The sequence below is a fragment of the Pinus tabuliformis genome, chromosome 6 (assembly GCF_031772625.1).
Source record: "Pinus tabuliformis cultivar Carrire ecotype Pingquan chromosome 6, CPIR1, whole genome shotgun sequence".
In the NCBI taxonomy this organism is placed as follows: Eukaryota; Viridiplantae; Streptophyta; class Pinopsida; order Pinales; family Pinaceae; genus Pinus; species Pinus tabuliformis.
In genome coordinates this window covers 955,565,038-955,582,982 of record NC_142292.1, presented here as the reverse complement: position 1 = coordinate 955,582,982, position 17,945 = coordinate 955,565,038, and the positions used below count along the sequence as shown (strand labels likewise).

Sequence of the window (17,945 nt, the reverse complement as noted above, 5' to 3'; positions counted from 1 at the left end):
ATCCCGATCCAGGCACTGGAATTTCAGATCTGTGCTGCAACTCTCCCGCCGTCACCAAAAATTCTGAAAAAAGAGCTAATTTTAAATCAGCGATATCTCCCTCATCCGGACTACGATTCGACTGATTTTTTTTTTTTTGAAAATGGGTATTTTTTCACAAATAATTCAGATCTGCAATTAGATTTTGCAGATCTTGCACCAAGACGTCCAGATCTGCACCGCAAACTCGTTGCCCCGAAAAATTGTCTACAACACCATTGATTTTTAAATCAGCGATATCTCCTTCATCCGGACTCCGATTCGGCTGATTTTTTTTTTTTGAAATCGGGTATTTTTCACAAAGAATCCAGATCTACAATTAAATTTTGTATATTTTGCCCCAAAATGTACAAATCTGATCTGCAAACTCACCGCCCCAGAAATCCTGCAAAAAAAAAAATCTTCACTTTTGCCCAAGAAAGTGCTCTGATACCACTTGTTATAGATCTAACCCAAAAATACTATCTAATATGAAAATATAAGATAATGCAAATAAACCCAGAAATAATATGAAATGATTCTTTATTGATCAAACCCTTAAGGTAGGGAAACACCATACATTCACTCCTTAAGGAAGGAGAACACTCCACAAGCCATATGCTTGTTCATACAATATTCCTTGACCTTCTCTCCATGTGGAGTCTCTAGCCTCTATATAAGCCTCATACATACAATACCATGGATCATTACCATGGTTCCCTCATACCATCGAACTAATACCATGGGCCCATTACATTATTACTAACTACTTGTGGTCCCTTACATGATATGGGTTAACCACCTTATTTATTACTATGGCCCATCCCATTATTACATTATTACCTTGGGTACCTCCCTTTGTACCCCATATTATCCCCCCTAGATATATAACATAGGTTACACTTTTTGGCGAAAGAGGACACATTTGGGTGGAAAACAAATGGCCTGATCGAGCCATTTAAGCACTAGATCAAGCCTTTTTTAAGCGCTCGATCGAGCTCCTTGGGCGCTAAAAAAGTAGCTCGATCGAGGGTTAAAAACAAACCCTTGATCGAGCTATAACATTCGATCGATCATTATGGCTCGATCAAGCTTTAAGGCTTTATCGAGCCTTTCTCCTTGGGCGTTAAAAAGGTAGCTCGATTGAGCCTGGTTAAAAATAAACCCTTCATTGAGCTATAATGACGGATTGAGCATTATGGCTCAATCAAGCTTCAAGGCTAGATCGAGCCCCTTTTTTATAAATATTGCTCCCGTGGTTTGTGTGCGCCATTTGCACAGACCACAGGTAAACTAAGAGCTCGACCGACAGTGTGACAATAGCTCAACTGAGAGTGACAGTAGCTCGACCGAAAGTATTGGATCTCAATTGAACAATCGGAGCATGGAGCATTCAAATCAATCTCTCCAACCACTCCGCCAATGTCCCAAATGCTCAAACGAAGCTAGGTACTCTATCTTTTGTCTTTCTTATTTATCTATTTTTGAAAAATTAAACAAATTAATTAAAAAACCATGTACAAAAACCATGAAAACCAATTGATTTTAAAAAAAAATAACCATACAAAAACCACAAAAAAAACCCTTCAAAAGAACTTAGAAAATCACAAAACCAATCAAGAAAACCATAAGAAAAAACTTTCAAAACAACTTAAAAAACCACAAAACCAACTTAGAAAACCATCAAAAAACCCTTTAAAACAACCCAGAAAACACTTTGAAACCACCAAAAACACTATAATTTAGGTTTTAAATTTGTTTCTTACTTGCAATATTTTGTTTATTAAATGCATATTTTTTTGTTTTGAATGATAAAAACATTTTTTTCTAATTATTTTTTGTTTTAAATTTTTCTTTATGAGTTTTGTGAAATAAATTTTCAATTATTTTTATTTTTTGTTATTTAAAATGCATTTTAAATTTCTAGCAAATTTGACTGAAAATATATCCCAAAAAAACTCCAAAATAGAAAACAATGAAAGTGTAACCAATAAAATAAGTAAATTAAGAGCTTGAGATTGACATGATAAATATGGTTGCTCATGGTGAACCTCTATTTATAAAATAAGAAATTTTATTTTATTTTATTATTTTAAATTTAAATTAATTTATATTTTAAATATTTTTTTAATAGTAAATATAATACGATTCTAATTTTAAAAATAAAATATTAATCTTATATATATATGAGAAATTTTTTTATTATATATATATATATATATATATATATAGATATATAGATATACATATATACATAGATATATAACATCATGTCACTATATATAACAAAACATTTAACTGAGTTATATATAATATTTAACTATATATAATTATAATATATACATAACTATATAACACAACTATATTTAACTATAACATCACATAGTTATATATTATAGTTTTATTTAACATATATATAGAGGGAATATTACAACATAACCATAACTATAGTTCATAGCCTAACTATATAATTATATATATTTAACTAAATTATAACTTAGTTATAACATCACATAGCTATATATATATATGTATATATATATATAGTTTATAACATAACATAGTTCTATAATTATTTAGCTCATAACATAAAGTTATAACATATAACTCTATAATTATTTAACATAACACACACACATATACAACATAGCATGTAACATAACCATAACTATTTCATAAATATGTAACTATACAACTATTTAAATATAATTATATATATTTCACTAGATTATAAAGTTATAACATATCACATAACTAGATATATTATAGTTCTATATATATTGTTTGTAACATAACATAAAATTTTCTATAACTATTTAAAATAAAAATAACGCAACTTGTTATTTAGCATTTAAAACATAACATAAAATTAGTTAACATAACATAGTTCTATAATTATTTAATATAACATATAAACTCTCATATATATATATATATATATATATATATATATATATCATTTAACATATAACTATATATAATTATATAACTATATATATGAGTTCATGTTTCAATAATGCATCATTGATAAATACATTAAATCCATCATGAAAAGTGCATTTGGTCTAGTGAATAAAAACATTTAGACTCTTTTCTAATTTGTACCATATTGTTTCATTATGTAGTGTGTTGTACAAAAAACATTGTCTTCATGTGCTTGCACCTAGTACATGTCATGTGTCAAAGTCAAACATTAAGAACTTAAAGTCTATTGTAGTATTTGGTTGACATGAAATTTTATTAGTTTTGTAAATAGGTTTATTTAAATTTTTATACATATATATTTACATATTTATGTGCTATGAATAAAATGCATTATTTAGAAACGAAAAAAAGTGTGAAGGTAAATTTGATCACTTCTTTCGATTAGGTTTACATGGAACTCAATACTTTGGTTGATAAATTATAAAAAAATGGACTCTAAAGTTTAGGACATCAAACAAAATTATTTTGCTTGAGTTTAGAAATGGTTTTTTTGTCAACATTTTTTTCTTGGATTAGTTTATATGTATTATATGTAATATGTTGAGACATCCCATATACGCGCCCCAACTGCAGGCCATCACAGTGCGAGAGGTTCTATTATACATGGTCGGGCTTGTGATAGATCACGTAGCCCATCGAGAGTTCATGTTCCCCTCATATATCCTACCATCGACGTCAATCGGAGTGTGAAAGGTGGTGTTTCTATCTGTGTTGATGACCATGCTACATCTAGTGGACCTTCTTTGCCTATTTCAGGTACACCTCTTGCATTTTTAAATCCTCTTTAAACTTTACGTGTTATGTCTTGAAATTGTCTTTAATTTTTAAATTGTCTTCAACTGATGTGTTTGAATTTAAAGTATATGTTATTATGCTTCTAGTTTCTTAATTATATGTGTTAAATTATGATTATGATTTATAGGCCCTTAGCAAGACGAAGTTGAGGATCAGAGTGCAGCATCGATCCCTTCTTGGAATGATGCTATAGCACATATCACATTAGAGGATGTTACGACCCATCATACCCAGATCACAACAGAGATAATGAAGATCCTTGCCAATTCAACGACTCATCTTTCATTGTCTTTGATGTTGGATAGCATCAATAGGTTGATTGAGACATACCAGAGGTCAAGCCCACATAGCCACATATTACAGTCCATACAGATGATTTGGAGGCATGAAGTTAGATGCCCAAATACTTGGGAGGTGGTGGAAGAGGCCACCAAGGACATTGATGTTCGTGGGGAGTTGTTTGACATCCCTTCGAATCGCCCTGCTAGACATAGAGGTCTAATGCCACTGAAATATTTTAGGAATGTTGATGCAACCCTTTTTGTGTATGATAGATTCATTGTAGCTTAGGGCTAGTTCCCCTACCATGACCAGGTTGCCATTTATTTTTCCAAGTGTTTATATGCAAAGTTCGTGTTACATATGAGGTCGGATTACACTAATACCGGATCTCATTATTATGGACTCGGGTTGGGACGTACCTATGAGCATGAGGGGGCTCATAGGGACCTTGGGCATGTACCACCACCTCAAAAATTCTTGCCACTACCATCTTGGAGCTTGGTATTATCGACAAAGCTAGAGGATCTATCGCAGCTCAGTGGTGAGGCCAAGGAGACTATTGTAGACAACGTGTGGACGTCATTAACCAGTGCACGTGTTACATTGGATGGAGAGATTAGGAGACCACCACCATTGTTCATGACCTGCCGATGTCCTTATATGATCATGCATTTCTCGTGAGTTTACCCTTTGACCATCTTTTGACATATACATGTATGTATCGTGATGTCATTCGTGACACTTTGAGGGTGCACGACCTGTGTGACACAGACCAGGTACATATATATATATATATATATATATGAAATTTTTTACTCTTATTGTCAAACTATGCATAATTATTTATATAAAAATTTCTATTTCGTATTAAATTGCATTTATATTAATAAGTTCATGATAACATTTAGACACATCCCAGCTACATGGATGAGCTTATGAGGTCATTTGAGGTGGTAGTTGATCAGCTAGGCCATCCTCAACCAAAGCACGTTTCCATGGATTTTCTTCCACCTCCACCTCCACCTTATATGTTCACTAATGTGGAGGAGAGTCACTTTGTACAACCACATGGACCAACAATTGAAGTGAACTTTTTTATTCCTAAGATTTCAACATTTTCTTTTTTTTACACATATATGTTAATTAATTTGTAAACTAATTATAATGTGTCATTGTCATTATGTACACAGGGCCATATGCAAAGTTTTGTTGATGTCATTGTTATGTAGAGACATGAGTGGGATGTTGGGTTTAGAGGCATTGATGATGCAAGTCCATCGATGTAGGCCCCAATCATTGAGCCACAGGCAGGGGAGCACCAAACCCAGATTCATGATCAGACCCCCATCTTATCTAACTTGCATTTGGACTCGAATGAGGTTAGTAGATTCATGTATATGTAATTAAAAATGTGGTTCAAAATCATTTATTTCCATATTGTTTATTTTGTACAAATATTGATCTAATTAGTTTGAATTTAAATGTGTTATATTGTAGTACCAACTTATGAACACTTACTTTGTGCAACGGAACTCACATAGGAGTTCTGGTGGTACTCACAGAGTCATAGTTTGTATATTTTCAAGCTCAATTCATAGGGCACATTCACATGTGTGATACAGACTTTGTATATTTTCATACATGGATAGTTTATGGATGTACATCATGGGCATTATTTTAGTTTATGGATGCTTATTATTTCAGTTTATGGATGTTCATGTGATATTTGTAATTTGTATATAGTTTATTGATACATGTATTCACTACTTCAATGTATGGATTTGTATTAATCTTGTTTATGGATGCTCATTAGTTTATGAAGTTTATGAATCTGTTAAAAAAAAAATGCTAATTTAATAATTTTCTATATACTATAACTTTTATTAGTAAAATATATGTTCAATTTTGATTTCCAATTTCATAGACTAATAAAATAAGTACAATCAAGTTATGATGTAGATCATTTTGATACTTAAAATGAACTAAAACATATCATGTATCAATTTAATATTGAACGTGGAAAGAATTCCAATCATGCTTCATATTGGCTTGTAGAAAGTATCATTTAGTACAATCAACATGTATGATATTACAATTCAATTTTTATTTTTTTAAATATTTGAGTTATAAAGTCATCCATATATATATATATATATATATATATATATATATATGAAAATATGAAGAAAAAAAAAATTGACCCACCCATATTCCATAACAAGGACACTTTTTAAAGTATTCCAATCAATTTCTTATCTCAAGGTTCAATTAAAAAACACAAATATGATTGAAATAATTTTTATTCAATTTTAATAAAAGATGGCATGTAAGCAACAAATCGGTTTTATTCAACATTATTTTTTTTGAGATTATCTACAAGAGCTTATTCATAGCATGATATAAGGAAATTGTATTGGAATTTAATATGTAGGTCAAAAAACAATATATTGCAACATTTCTATAATTTTATATAATGTTTTCCACTTTCCTAAATTTACAAGTAGTTATCCAAGTATTTCAATCAATTTCTTATGATGAAAATAAGTTTTATTCAATTTTTTAAAACTCAAATATGATTGAAATGAGTTATATATTCAATTTTAAAAGATGTGAGGATGTAAAAGTTACATATACAAGTTTTATTCGATTTTACTTTGTTTGAGGTTATCTACAAAAAATTAGTCATAAAGCATGTCGTCAATAATTTTTTTGTGCTTTCACTGAAATCAATGCACAATGTTAAACTAATTACCTTGAAATTAATGTAGACCATATATCTAGTTACATCAAATCATAAATCATCTTCACTAAAATCAATGCATCTAATGCAAGCAATCAAATAGGATGAGAAATCAACATCTACACTAAATAAATGCATATAATGCAAACAATCAAATAGGATTAGAAATCGACATCTACACTAAAATCAATGCATAATGTTGCAAGCAATCAAATAGGATCAGAGATCAACATCTACACTAAAATAAATGCATCTAGTGCGCGCAATCAAATGGGATTAGGAATCACAATCTACACTGAAATCAATGCATCTAGTGCAAGTTCAATCAAACAAAATTAGAAATTAACATCTTTAATGAAATTAATGCATCTAATGCAAGCAATGAAATAGAATTAGAAATCAACATCTACACAGAAATCAATGCATCTAATGCAAGAAATCAAATAAGATTAAAAATCAGCATTTGTACATTGAAATCAATGCATCTATTGCAAGCAAGTTTCTTCCCTTTCTCTACCCCCTCCATCTATATCGATATCTCCCTCCATCTCTCCTTTGTCTCTCTATCTCACTGCCCCAAACACACACGTCTCTCCCTTCCTCCCTCCCTCTATCTCTCTCTTCTTCCCTCTCTCCCCCTTCCATCTATATCTTTATCTCCCTCTGTCTCTCCTTCATCTCTCTATATCACCCCGCAAACAAACACATTGTTTCAACATATCTATCTATATCTTCCTCCCTCTCCCTCTTCTCTCCCTCTGCCTCCCCTTCTATCTCTCTTCCCTCCTACTCTCCTCTATCCATCTCTCTCCATATCCCTTGTCACTCCCTCTCTCTCTCTATGTATTTCTTCTTACCTCTCTCTCTCTCTCTCTCTCTCTCTCTCTCTCTCTATATATATATATATATATATCGCTCAAGCTTCATCTTGCAACTCTGTTGACTATCTCCCTCTCTCTCTCATTCTCTCTCCTCCTTCTCTCCATCTCTCATTCTTTGTCTTTCTATCTCACCCCCAGACATACAAACTCTCTCTCCATCTCTCCCTTGTCACTCCCTCTCTCTCTCTACCTTTCTCTCTCCATGTCTTGAACTTCTTCCTTCCCTATCATTTCCTCCAACTCCATGACTCAAGCTCCCTCTCTTTCTCGGAGAGTCTCCCCTCCTCTCCCTCTCTCCATCTTTGTGTCCCTCTCTCTCTCTCTCTTACCCTTCTTTGCCACTCTCTCCCCTCTATATTTCAAAAATTTTAAAATACTTTGACAATTAAAATATTATGTTTAAATAATTTTTTTATTATTTTGATGTCATACAAAAATTTAATTTTCTTATATAATACATATTTAAAAGTCGTAGTCTAAAAATTATGCTTTTTTGCCCTAAAAGTTTAGGAAATTCCGGCCATATTTTGAAAAAATCCGGCAAGGATTTTTGTAAATCCAAGTAAAAGTTGTTAAAATTCATAATTTTAGGTGCCCTAGACGTTTTTGATGGTGTTGAATCCATTTCCACCATCAAAAACATGATTCAAACACTGCATCTACAAGATTTTTGGAAAAAAAATTGCCCAGATTCCGACCACTTTTGGTCGTCCAGACAATTCCTCCACCTCCATAGACGGCTCTTATTTAAAATGCAAGTTTTCAAATGTGTGTTGTACATTCACCTAGAGAGAAAATGATAATTTTCCATGGAAATATTATCTGAAATTTTCCAAAATATTAATGTTCAACTATCTCCATCAAAGATACATAAAGTGCTTCATGTCTTCCAATTGAAATTGTTTAGGTTTTATTTCTTTAAAGGTAGCTTTAGGTTATGATTACTTGGGATTTTAAAAATATTACATGTTTTATTTTGTTAAATTTATAAAAAAATAAGTTAAATAAAATTAACATATCGAGTTAGCTTGTATAACTATTTTTGTGTTAATGACTCATTTGTTGATGCCTATGGCGTATATCAATCACATTTATTAATGTGGTTGTGCTAGTATATATTATAATACAAGAAATTTTATATTATATTAAAGTTAATGATATTATATTAATCCAAAATTAATAAATTTAATATTAACATTAAAATATATTAATATTAAATTTTTATATTAATATCATTTTATCATTTAATTTAATAATAATAAAAATTTGGCCCCGATCGGGGTGCGAGCCAGCAGTTAAGCACTCAAACAAGGGATTAATGGTCTGTAGCTCAACGTACAGTACCACCGCCCCCCACACGCTCGAGGCGATGGGTGCGGTGGCCCCTTGCATGATGGCATGCAATGTATATGGGAAAGGTGGCAGCGGGAGTAAAGACAACGTTGGTTTTAGTAACAGTGATTGCGGACAAGGAGACTGGTGCAACGGGCGGGTTCTGTGGCGCCACCAACAACAACAAGCCTACCGATTGTGCGTGAAGGTTAATAGGTATGTACTCAGATATCTCTCCGCTCTCGTAATGTTGACCTACTCTGGTTTTTGTTTGAGGGAGAGGGGAGGAATTATGGGGGAGAATTGCAAAATTGAGAAGCATTGGGGGCATAGGCTGGTGGCATGTGCTTGGTTCTGTGTCTGTCTCTCGCACCTGTTTGGCATACTCTCCATTTCTCTTTGCTTTGAAGTTCTCCTTTCCCATATGGGAATTCTGTTGGCACTGGACAGAGGGCCTAGTTTTGCAGTTCGTAGGAGTCCTGCTGGTAAAGCTAGGGAGATGGGCCTTGGGGGTAGAGTTGGCTAGTCCACCTGCATTCTGGGTGGCAGCCTCTGCTTTAGGTCCATGCGTAGCCGCAGGGAGGTAGGTAGAAACCTCGGCATGAGGGAGAAGGTTGAGAATTACAGGCGGGAAGTCTGGCAAGGGAGTGGCATTGGCTATGGACGATAGATTGGCGATGGCAGCATCATGGGGCTCAGGGATGGGTGGATGATTGGGTCGGGTCCTCCTTTCGCGTCCTGGGCAGAGGGTAAAGGGTATGCTAGCCAAGGTTGGTGAAGAGCTGGTAAGTGGTTGCGCTTACCAACCTGGAACCAAGGAGAAGAAGCAAACCAGATTGAGGTTGAGAGGAGGTGTCTAAGGCAAAGTGTAACCGCTGGTGTTGGTTGTGGGTCGGCCCCCTCCGAGGAATTGACCTGCGACCTCGAAGGGCCAAGCACTGCAACTGACAAGAGAGGGTCCGAGGAAGGTAGGTTGGTGCATTGTAATCCTACCACCTGTGTGAAAGCTCCCTGTCGTATTATGTTAAATTGTAACTGGATTACGGTTTGTTGCAATGAACAAGGTTGGGTCAGAGAAACCATGGCACGTCCTACAAAAACCCGTGGTCGTGGAAGGAGGGCCCAAGCGACCAGGAAGGACATGGAATCGGGCCCGTCTGAGGGACACAGAGGCAGGAAATCTGTTGAAAGGCTAATAAGTGAAGCAGTAGTTACCTACTGCAAAGGCACTAATGAGGAAATTCGCAAACTGTTAGAGGATTGGAAAGAAGAAGTGAAGCAGGAGAGTGAGACGGACACAGAAATGGAGGACTGGAGAACCCTTGTCCTGGATCCTGGAAACACGAGGGGCAGAATCACTCAATTCAAGCAAACCCTATACCTGTACTGGTTGATGAAAAGCCTACTGGGTAAGGCTATGGAACAAATTTCGGTGGGCATGGTTATCACTGTCCAAGGCATGTCGAATTATAAATAGGAATTCCAGAAGGTGCAGTTTCAACTGCACAAACAGGATGTTCGACTTGGCCAAATTGAGAGGCACTTGCCTTGTATCTTGGTCCAGACCGAGATGCTGGGGACAAATGCCAAAGATCCAGCGCCTATGGAATCAACTTCTGTTGAATAGCATGACTAGCAAGCCTACTTTTAATGGTTTTGTTTATATATGTGGATAGCTTTTACATTTCCTTATGCAAATATATATGTATGTAGATCTCTAGAGTATGGACAAGAATCTAAGACTTATATAGCTTGGATAGAAAGACTGAAAATCTTTTGTTACTAGATGGCATACAATGTGGATAGGTGGCCAACAGACTTGGTTTCCCACTGGGCAAGTTGAGGCCACCTAGCCAATCTATGTGGTGTAAATTTGCTTTATAATTAATGAAAAAGGAGGATCTACCAAGCTTAACAAAAAAATAATAATAATAATAATATTTTTTTGTATTAATATTAAATATAATAAGATTTCTATATGACATGATAACAAAAATTCTAATAAGATTTGGAATTTTAAAATGAGGTAAAAGCTTAATTTTAGATCATTCAATTTTTTTTTTTTATAGAGGCACAACCGAGCATAATAGCTCGATCAAGCCCCTGTTAATCACGTATATGGCTCGATCAAGGGTTTACGAAACCCTCGATCGAGCTATTTGAATTTGAAATTTAGGTGCTCGATCAAGCCTCTTAAGTCCTAAAATCCACAATTTCAACACCCCTTCTGCAAAATTTCCTGCAACACCATTTTGTACCCTAGCAGACTTAGGGCTAAATTTGTCCTTAGGTGGCAGAGTTGATCACGTTGGATTCATAAAGGAATCCTCTATCCAATGGCATATGAGTTTGACATTTTCAAATTCATATGATATTTTTCATCTAATTTATTTTAAACATAATGCTTGAAATAAATTTGAAATGTTTTAAAGAGGTTGAATAAAAAATCAATATCATAAATATACACAACGAAAATTTTTCAAAAAATACCACTATTAAAGGTATATTTATGCTTTCATTATTGAATTTGAATTTTTATATATATATACACACACCCTGACATCCCCCATAAATTTCCCTAAACTTTGAGGGTACTCCCACATGTCCCTGTTGTGCATCTTCCGACACCTATGTCCCCCCATACCAGAGTCTTGGTGGAACATAGTATATAAATAATTTGCTACATTGGTCTACCATCATATATTCACAGAGCTTTGTTCATTGTGCTCAAGTGCTAATGGTGTTTTTTTTTTAATATTTCACAACTAAGTTGAGCATAGGCCGGGGCCAAACCCAATATTAGATGGAAGCTTATCTAGAATTCTCCATTCTTGCTAATGTTGCTTTATTTCTGTTGCAACAATCTGCACTTTCATTTTTTAATCTCTCAATATTTAATAGATCAAGGGTTAAGATGGATCTATGCTAATATACATAAGGTTAAGTGAACAAGATCATTACAATGCCATAGCTCTTGACTATCGTCACAATTAAAAATCAAAAGCCCATCTCAACATGCCATATATTTGGCACCAACAACGTCATGTCCAGAGAACATGATGGACAGAGTGCACAAGCCTGTATGTTGATGCTAAAGGTTTCAATTCATACAACATACATTTTTTTGGGATAAATAAAATATTATATTCAACTACTTCTCCATCTCAAATTACAGCTAGGAAATGCACAAATTCCTAGATAAGTTAGTATTTATTTTGCAGGCTCAATATCCTCAGGTTAGTATGCAAAACAAGAATATTCATTCAATCCACCTGTAATTGGTTATTTGCTTTTTCTTCAGAGAAATGTTTTTCAGAGTAGATCTTTGATAATGTAGCATCCAATTTCTCGCCAATTAGTGCGATCCATCCCTGTAACAAGATCAGAGCAGCCAGGACCATTCTTAATGTTACAAACCTAAAGCTGATCAGAGGCAAGAACAAGCCACAACATTTAAAAAGAATGAAAGCACAGCATTTTTAGTTGAAAACAAAGTGGATCTTCATGATTCCTTGATGTGTATCAGAGTATGGTTAAGATAGTACAACAGTATAGTACTTTTTTCCACGTCATGTGACAAAAATAGAATGGTCTGTTTATATAGGTGTATGGTTTACATTATATTTAATTTGAATATTTAGTCTTTAGCATTGCATTCTGCGAAAAATATGTAACTTTTTTCCCACAAAGTTTAGACACTTTTTGCCCATGCACTCCTTACCCTATATTATCTGAGATAATGCCTATTAAGTAACATGATTTCTGCTTAGTTTCTCTTACTAGATGTACCTCACCCTAGTAATCCGACGGGCCAAACCTACCAACCATTGGAGACTAATGGGGACATAACAAGCCTTGATGACATTCTTGTCAGCATTCAAGGAACTTCACAACAGAGCATTTCAAAATTGGTGCACTTTAAACATTAAAGTGTTTAAGTATACTAATAATAACGATGATAATCCAAATTAAGGTTACAGCCTAGCCAAACAAACAAATCGACATTAGAGCATAATAATGTAAATATTACCATGTGAAACCAACCATTTCCATACAGACTATATAATAATTTGAACAAAGACACTTTCCATCTTTTATGACACAAAAGGTGAGAATGTGAGTATAACATGTCACAGAACAGAAGTAATAAGGTTAAAACAAGAATAAAATATGCTATTTTCTTACTAATAGTGGGATAAAGTAATGCACCTGATCACTTTGGCTAAATCCTCGAATTTTGTCACCTGCAACAATCATGACACCCTCAACACCAAGCGGCTGTAGAATAACTGCCTGAAAAATGCAACACCGCCTTAGTCTATCATCCATGTTAGAAATATGAGGAAATAAAAAGGGCAGATGCTGATAAAAGCATTTACATAAAAGATCAATCAAACCCACATTCTCAAGTATATGAAATCAGTATTTGATAACAGACTTCAATAGATGGGGCAGAAAAGCTTTGTTTAGATTGACTCAATACAAGTTGTTTCACTCATTGATTTCACAGAGGTAAATTTTAGGGTTTTGGAACCTGTCATTAGATTTTCATATTCAAATTTCCAGGCTTGGAATGCAGAACCCATCTTCAGGGACCACTGACTGGCAAGAAGAGATGCAGCCAAGCATGATAGAGGATAAATCATAAGCCAAACAGTGACTATAAATTAGGAGAAGGCATTTTTTCAATTACAACATGTTAGCTGAATGGGATAATCAAGTAAGTGTTAGAACCCAATTGTAAGTAACCAAAGGAACTTTCAAGCTCTTTCTGAACTTTTGAATGATGGGTTTCCAAGCGTTTCTGAGTTTCCAACCACCATCTTGATTTAGGGTGTTTTCAAGAGTTTCAAATTCCACCACCTCACCTAATATGATGCTTAGTGAAATAATCAATGCTAGCCATGCTTTTTGCATCCTCCATATGAATCTAGTGCATTATGTTAGCAAAGTGCTATGTGAGTACCAATTTTTTGACACAATTGTGAGTGGTGTCTATGCAATGGTCCTTCATCTTAGTTGGAAAAGGATGACTGGTTTCCCCAACATATATCATCTTCCACATGAGCAGGAGATAATGTAGACCCCCTTTTCTTGTTTGTGATCTATTACCCCTTCAGGGTAACTACCTTAGAGACACACTCGTTTGGGTGTGATGTTGCTACATTGACAAGGTTCCTATTCCATCTTCTCAAATCCAGGCTTGTTTGTACTTCATTCCATCATACACCTGTGCCCTTCAGATTGATCCAACAATGGTATATCAGTTCTTTCTCCCTATACACGTTGTCTCATATGTGTTAGCACTTAGCAGAGATTACTCCATGTTGACTTTTTCCATTTAGTATGATTCCATGTGTTGTTTCCTAGTTTTGAAATGGTGTTGATAATTATGACTTGTTTGTAAGCGTGCTATGGCATTAGATATGAACCTTTATCATTTATAACCAAGTAAAATTGTTACCTTTCTACCTCATTTAACCATGGGGGCACATAATTGTCCTTGAATAAATGTGTGTTAGCCTAGGCCACTAGGTACTACTAGGAATCAAGGTGAGTGGCATAATTACATCATCTCAATACATAACATGTTATGTACATTCCCTTACATTTTCTATCCATCCATATAAAAAATCGCATTCCCTACTTGTGAATAGTCTATTAAATGTCACCAAAAAGGTCTGAATTTAGAACTCAAAAAAGAATCAAGAAAACATAAACTAAATAAAGCCAAAAGAAAAGGTTGAGAGGTAAAGAGCAAAGAAAAAGATAGTTGTACTCAATGTTATCAAAACCAAACCGGTGATCAAACCGGAAAACCCTCTAAACCGGGAACTGGGCGGGACCGGTGAAAAAACCAGACCAAAAAATAGGTCGACCAAAAACACATATAATATTCAAATTTTAAAGAAAAGCATATATATTCATATGCATCTATATGAATCCAAACCATTTATACACAAATAAACAAAACTTCTTATTTTTATGTTGGAATTTCTAAGTCTAACTGTTAAAAACCCTTCATGTACTTTCTGATTTATTCCTACCTACTTGTTCTGTTAATTAACAAGTTATTTACCATGTAAATACTGGAAATAAATACAAGTGCATGCTTAGCACATTAGAGATCATCAACTGAAGGAAATAGAAACAAGCACACAAGTGATACCTTTGTTTTTGGACTAATGTCCCTGGAAAAACCCAATGCGGGAAAACCGGTGCAGCGATCTGAGGACTTGATTTATTAAGCAATTTCAAAATACAATCTGGGTGCCAAATCCTGCTCCAATAGAGAAAAATCTCGGCAGTAGTAACTCTCTACTCGGAAGCAGATATTCTGGCTAAAACCCCAGATAAACACTCCGGCAACTCCAATCTGCCCCACGAAACCTCAGCGTCAACCTCTCTTTGGCCCAGCGTTAGCCCAACGTCACTTTGGCTTGGCCTGCATCAGCCTTTGGAGGTACTGCGTCAGCCCTCTGGCCCTCTGCATCACCCACGCTGGCCCTCTAAGGCACTGCCTGGCTGCCTCTGCGTGAGCCCCAACTGGCTCTGCGTGAACGCTTGGCTGCTTCTGCATCCCTCTCTCCGGCTACTGCGCTGATCCTCCCGGTGCTATCACTGCCTCTCTGTCTCTGTATTCACTGCCCCTCAGCTGCAACTCTAATCACTCTCTCAACTTTCTCAGCAAACCCAGCCCTAGAAAGTTGAAATCTTGATCTCTTGGTGTGTTCTCCAAGTGACCCTCAAGCCTCCTCTTATACTTTTCTCGTTGACAAATCACCGGCCGAGATTAAGTCCCTAATCAACGACTAAGATTAGATCTGGCTTGATCCATGACTTTTGGACCATTCTAACACAGTTTTATATTAATTCACATTAATACTTTATTTTCCCTAAGTTTAGACTTAGGGACTCCATTAAAAATATTAATTATTTTAACATCTCCCAAACTATTTAGAATCTGCCCCAACCATTTCTGGGTATTGGAGATCTCATGTGCCTTAGCCTCTCCACCAATTTTCGTGGCTAGAGCACATCCGATGCTACCCCAAATCAACATTTTATAGCATGTAAGAGTGCACATACCAAAATAGCATTGAGTGCAATCCATCTCTGAATCAAAAATACATCAACAAACAAGCTCTAGATGGCCTCTAACATCCAAGAGAAATGATGCTACAACAAATACCTACATACCATCAAAATCATTGCCTATATCGGGATCTTCGGCATAAATATCACCCTCTAAGCATTAAAATAAGATAGAAAAAACATAGCATGTCAAGTCAAGATTTTGTTTGAGTGATGGGTACATTTTTAGTAAGGTCATGATAGAGGAGTTCAACAACTAATGCCACTAACATCAAGGTACATAGAGGGCTTGGTGCTATTGATTAAATACTAGTTTCATAGCTCCGTACACAACAAAATCCAATGGAAATGTTGCAATCCCCTCAATCCCGAAATGCTAAAATACTATTAAGTCTGTTGGATTTTGAGTGAGATCTAAAATTCTACTTTCTCTATTTGAAATCCAATGAGGTTGGAACCACTCTCAAACATCCTTAGTCATTTCATGGTAATGTTACAAATTTAAGTAAAAGGATGAAAATGAAAGATAAAAGAGAATGTTACCATGAATTGCATAGCAATACTAGGGCCATAGGCTTGACTATTAAGCTAGCTCACTCAAAAAAAATTATTTTTCTTAAAAAATATTGTGTTTCCAATTTCTTTGGTCAAATTGTACATGACTGGCCGGTTCGATACAAACCGACCAATTTAGTGGAAAATGGTTGGTTCGGTGCTGAACCAGTTGGTTCCATGACAAAATCGGCTAGTTTGGTACCGAACCGGCCATTTTCAATTCCAAACCCTGAACTGGACCGATTTGGCCCCCAAACCGGTCAGACTGGTCGGTTCCACCAGTTCCATTCCAGTTCTAATAACATTGATTGTAGTACTTAAAAAAGCCCCTCCACCCCCCTCAAAAGTCCTAGAGTTGAATTCCTATAAGAAAAAAAAAGGACTACAAATTAAAAAATAAATAAATAAGAGGAAGAAAAACATGCCAGAGTAGCAAAATTGAAAAAAGAAGGGCTCCCTCTCAAATGTTTCTAGTAAATAAAATTGAATACTCCTAGCCCAAAAGGGGGCTAGTTGGACCAAAAACAGACCTAATACATCACCTCATGACTTTGAAGGCTATTTCATAGATTTTCCCTAATCCCTTCCATAAATTACATCGCCTTTACCTATTCCTAACCAAGAAACTTAGGAAATACCTTATGTCATACTCAGAAAACACATGTCAAAGGGATAAGGTTATACCACGATGATTTACTTAGGTAATTTAATAATATTAGTTTAGATTATCTACGTTAAATCGAACTATCTATGTTTTGGTTCCTAACGACAGTTGGAGTTTTGATTCATAATAATAGGTGGGAACTACGCATTGGATTTTTTCCATTGTACCTCGGGATCTATGGAAACTGCCTTTGTCATGTCCCTTCTCAAAAACATTAGTAATAGGGTGCAACTACACAATTTTGGCACATTTTTTACTTCAGAAGAGGGCCCCACACTTCGACTTAGGGACTTTGGGGCTAATTCGACTCTATTTAGCAGTTAGTGGCATGTGGGGGCCACCCACATGAGGAATTCGAACTAGCCATTCGATATGCTTGGAGGGAAATTGAATGGGTGGATGGAGGGGCCCACATGAGGCTAAGGAGTCCCAAGGAGATATAATGAGAGATCAGCTCTCATTTTGGAGGATCTTTTGACATTTGCAAACAAACACACATCTGTTCACTCTGTTGTTTAGCGAATCTACCAGTTGTTTAACCACGAGTCTCTCACGCAGGAGATTCAACCTCTACTTCGGGGGACCATCTGTGCCTGCC

At 35.3% G+C, this 17,945-nt stretch overlaps 1 protein-coding gene across 3 annotated transcripts in view; it reads right to left on the bottom strand.

Annotated features, from left to right (window-relative positions):
- Nucleotides 1-11,935: 11,935 nt before the first annotated feature.
- Nucleotides 11,936-17,945, bottom strand: part of CCB4 (cofactor assembly of complex C) — a 255,800-nt gene continuing 249,790 nt past the window's right edge. For 2 of the 3 annotated variants that reach the window (XM_089423415.1, XM_089423410.1), the window contains exons 7-8: nt 13,243-13,326; nt 11,936-12,404 (exon numbers count right to left, since the gene is read on the bottom strand). In XM_089423415.1, the coding sequence (XP_089279541.1) occupies nt 12,297-12,404; nt 13,243-13,326 (192 nt within the window). In that variant the 3' untranslated portion in view covers nt 11,936-12,296. Of the gene's footprint in view, nt 12,405-12,701; nt 12,919-13,242; nt 13,327-17,945 lie in introns of those variants that run through there. The other variant, XM_089423420.1, reaches the window with a different exon arrangement.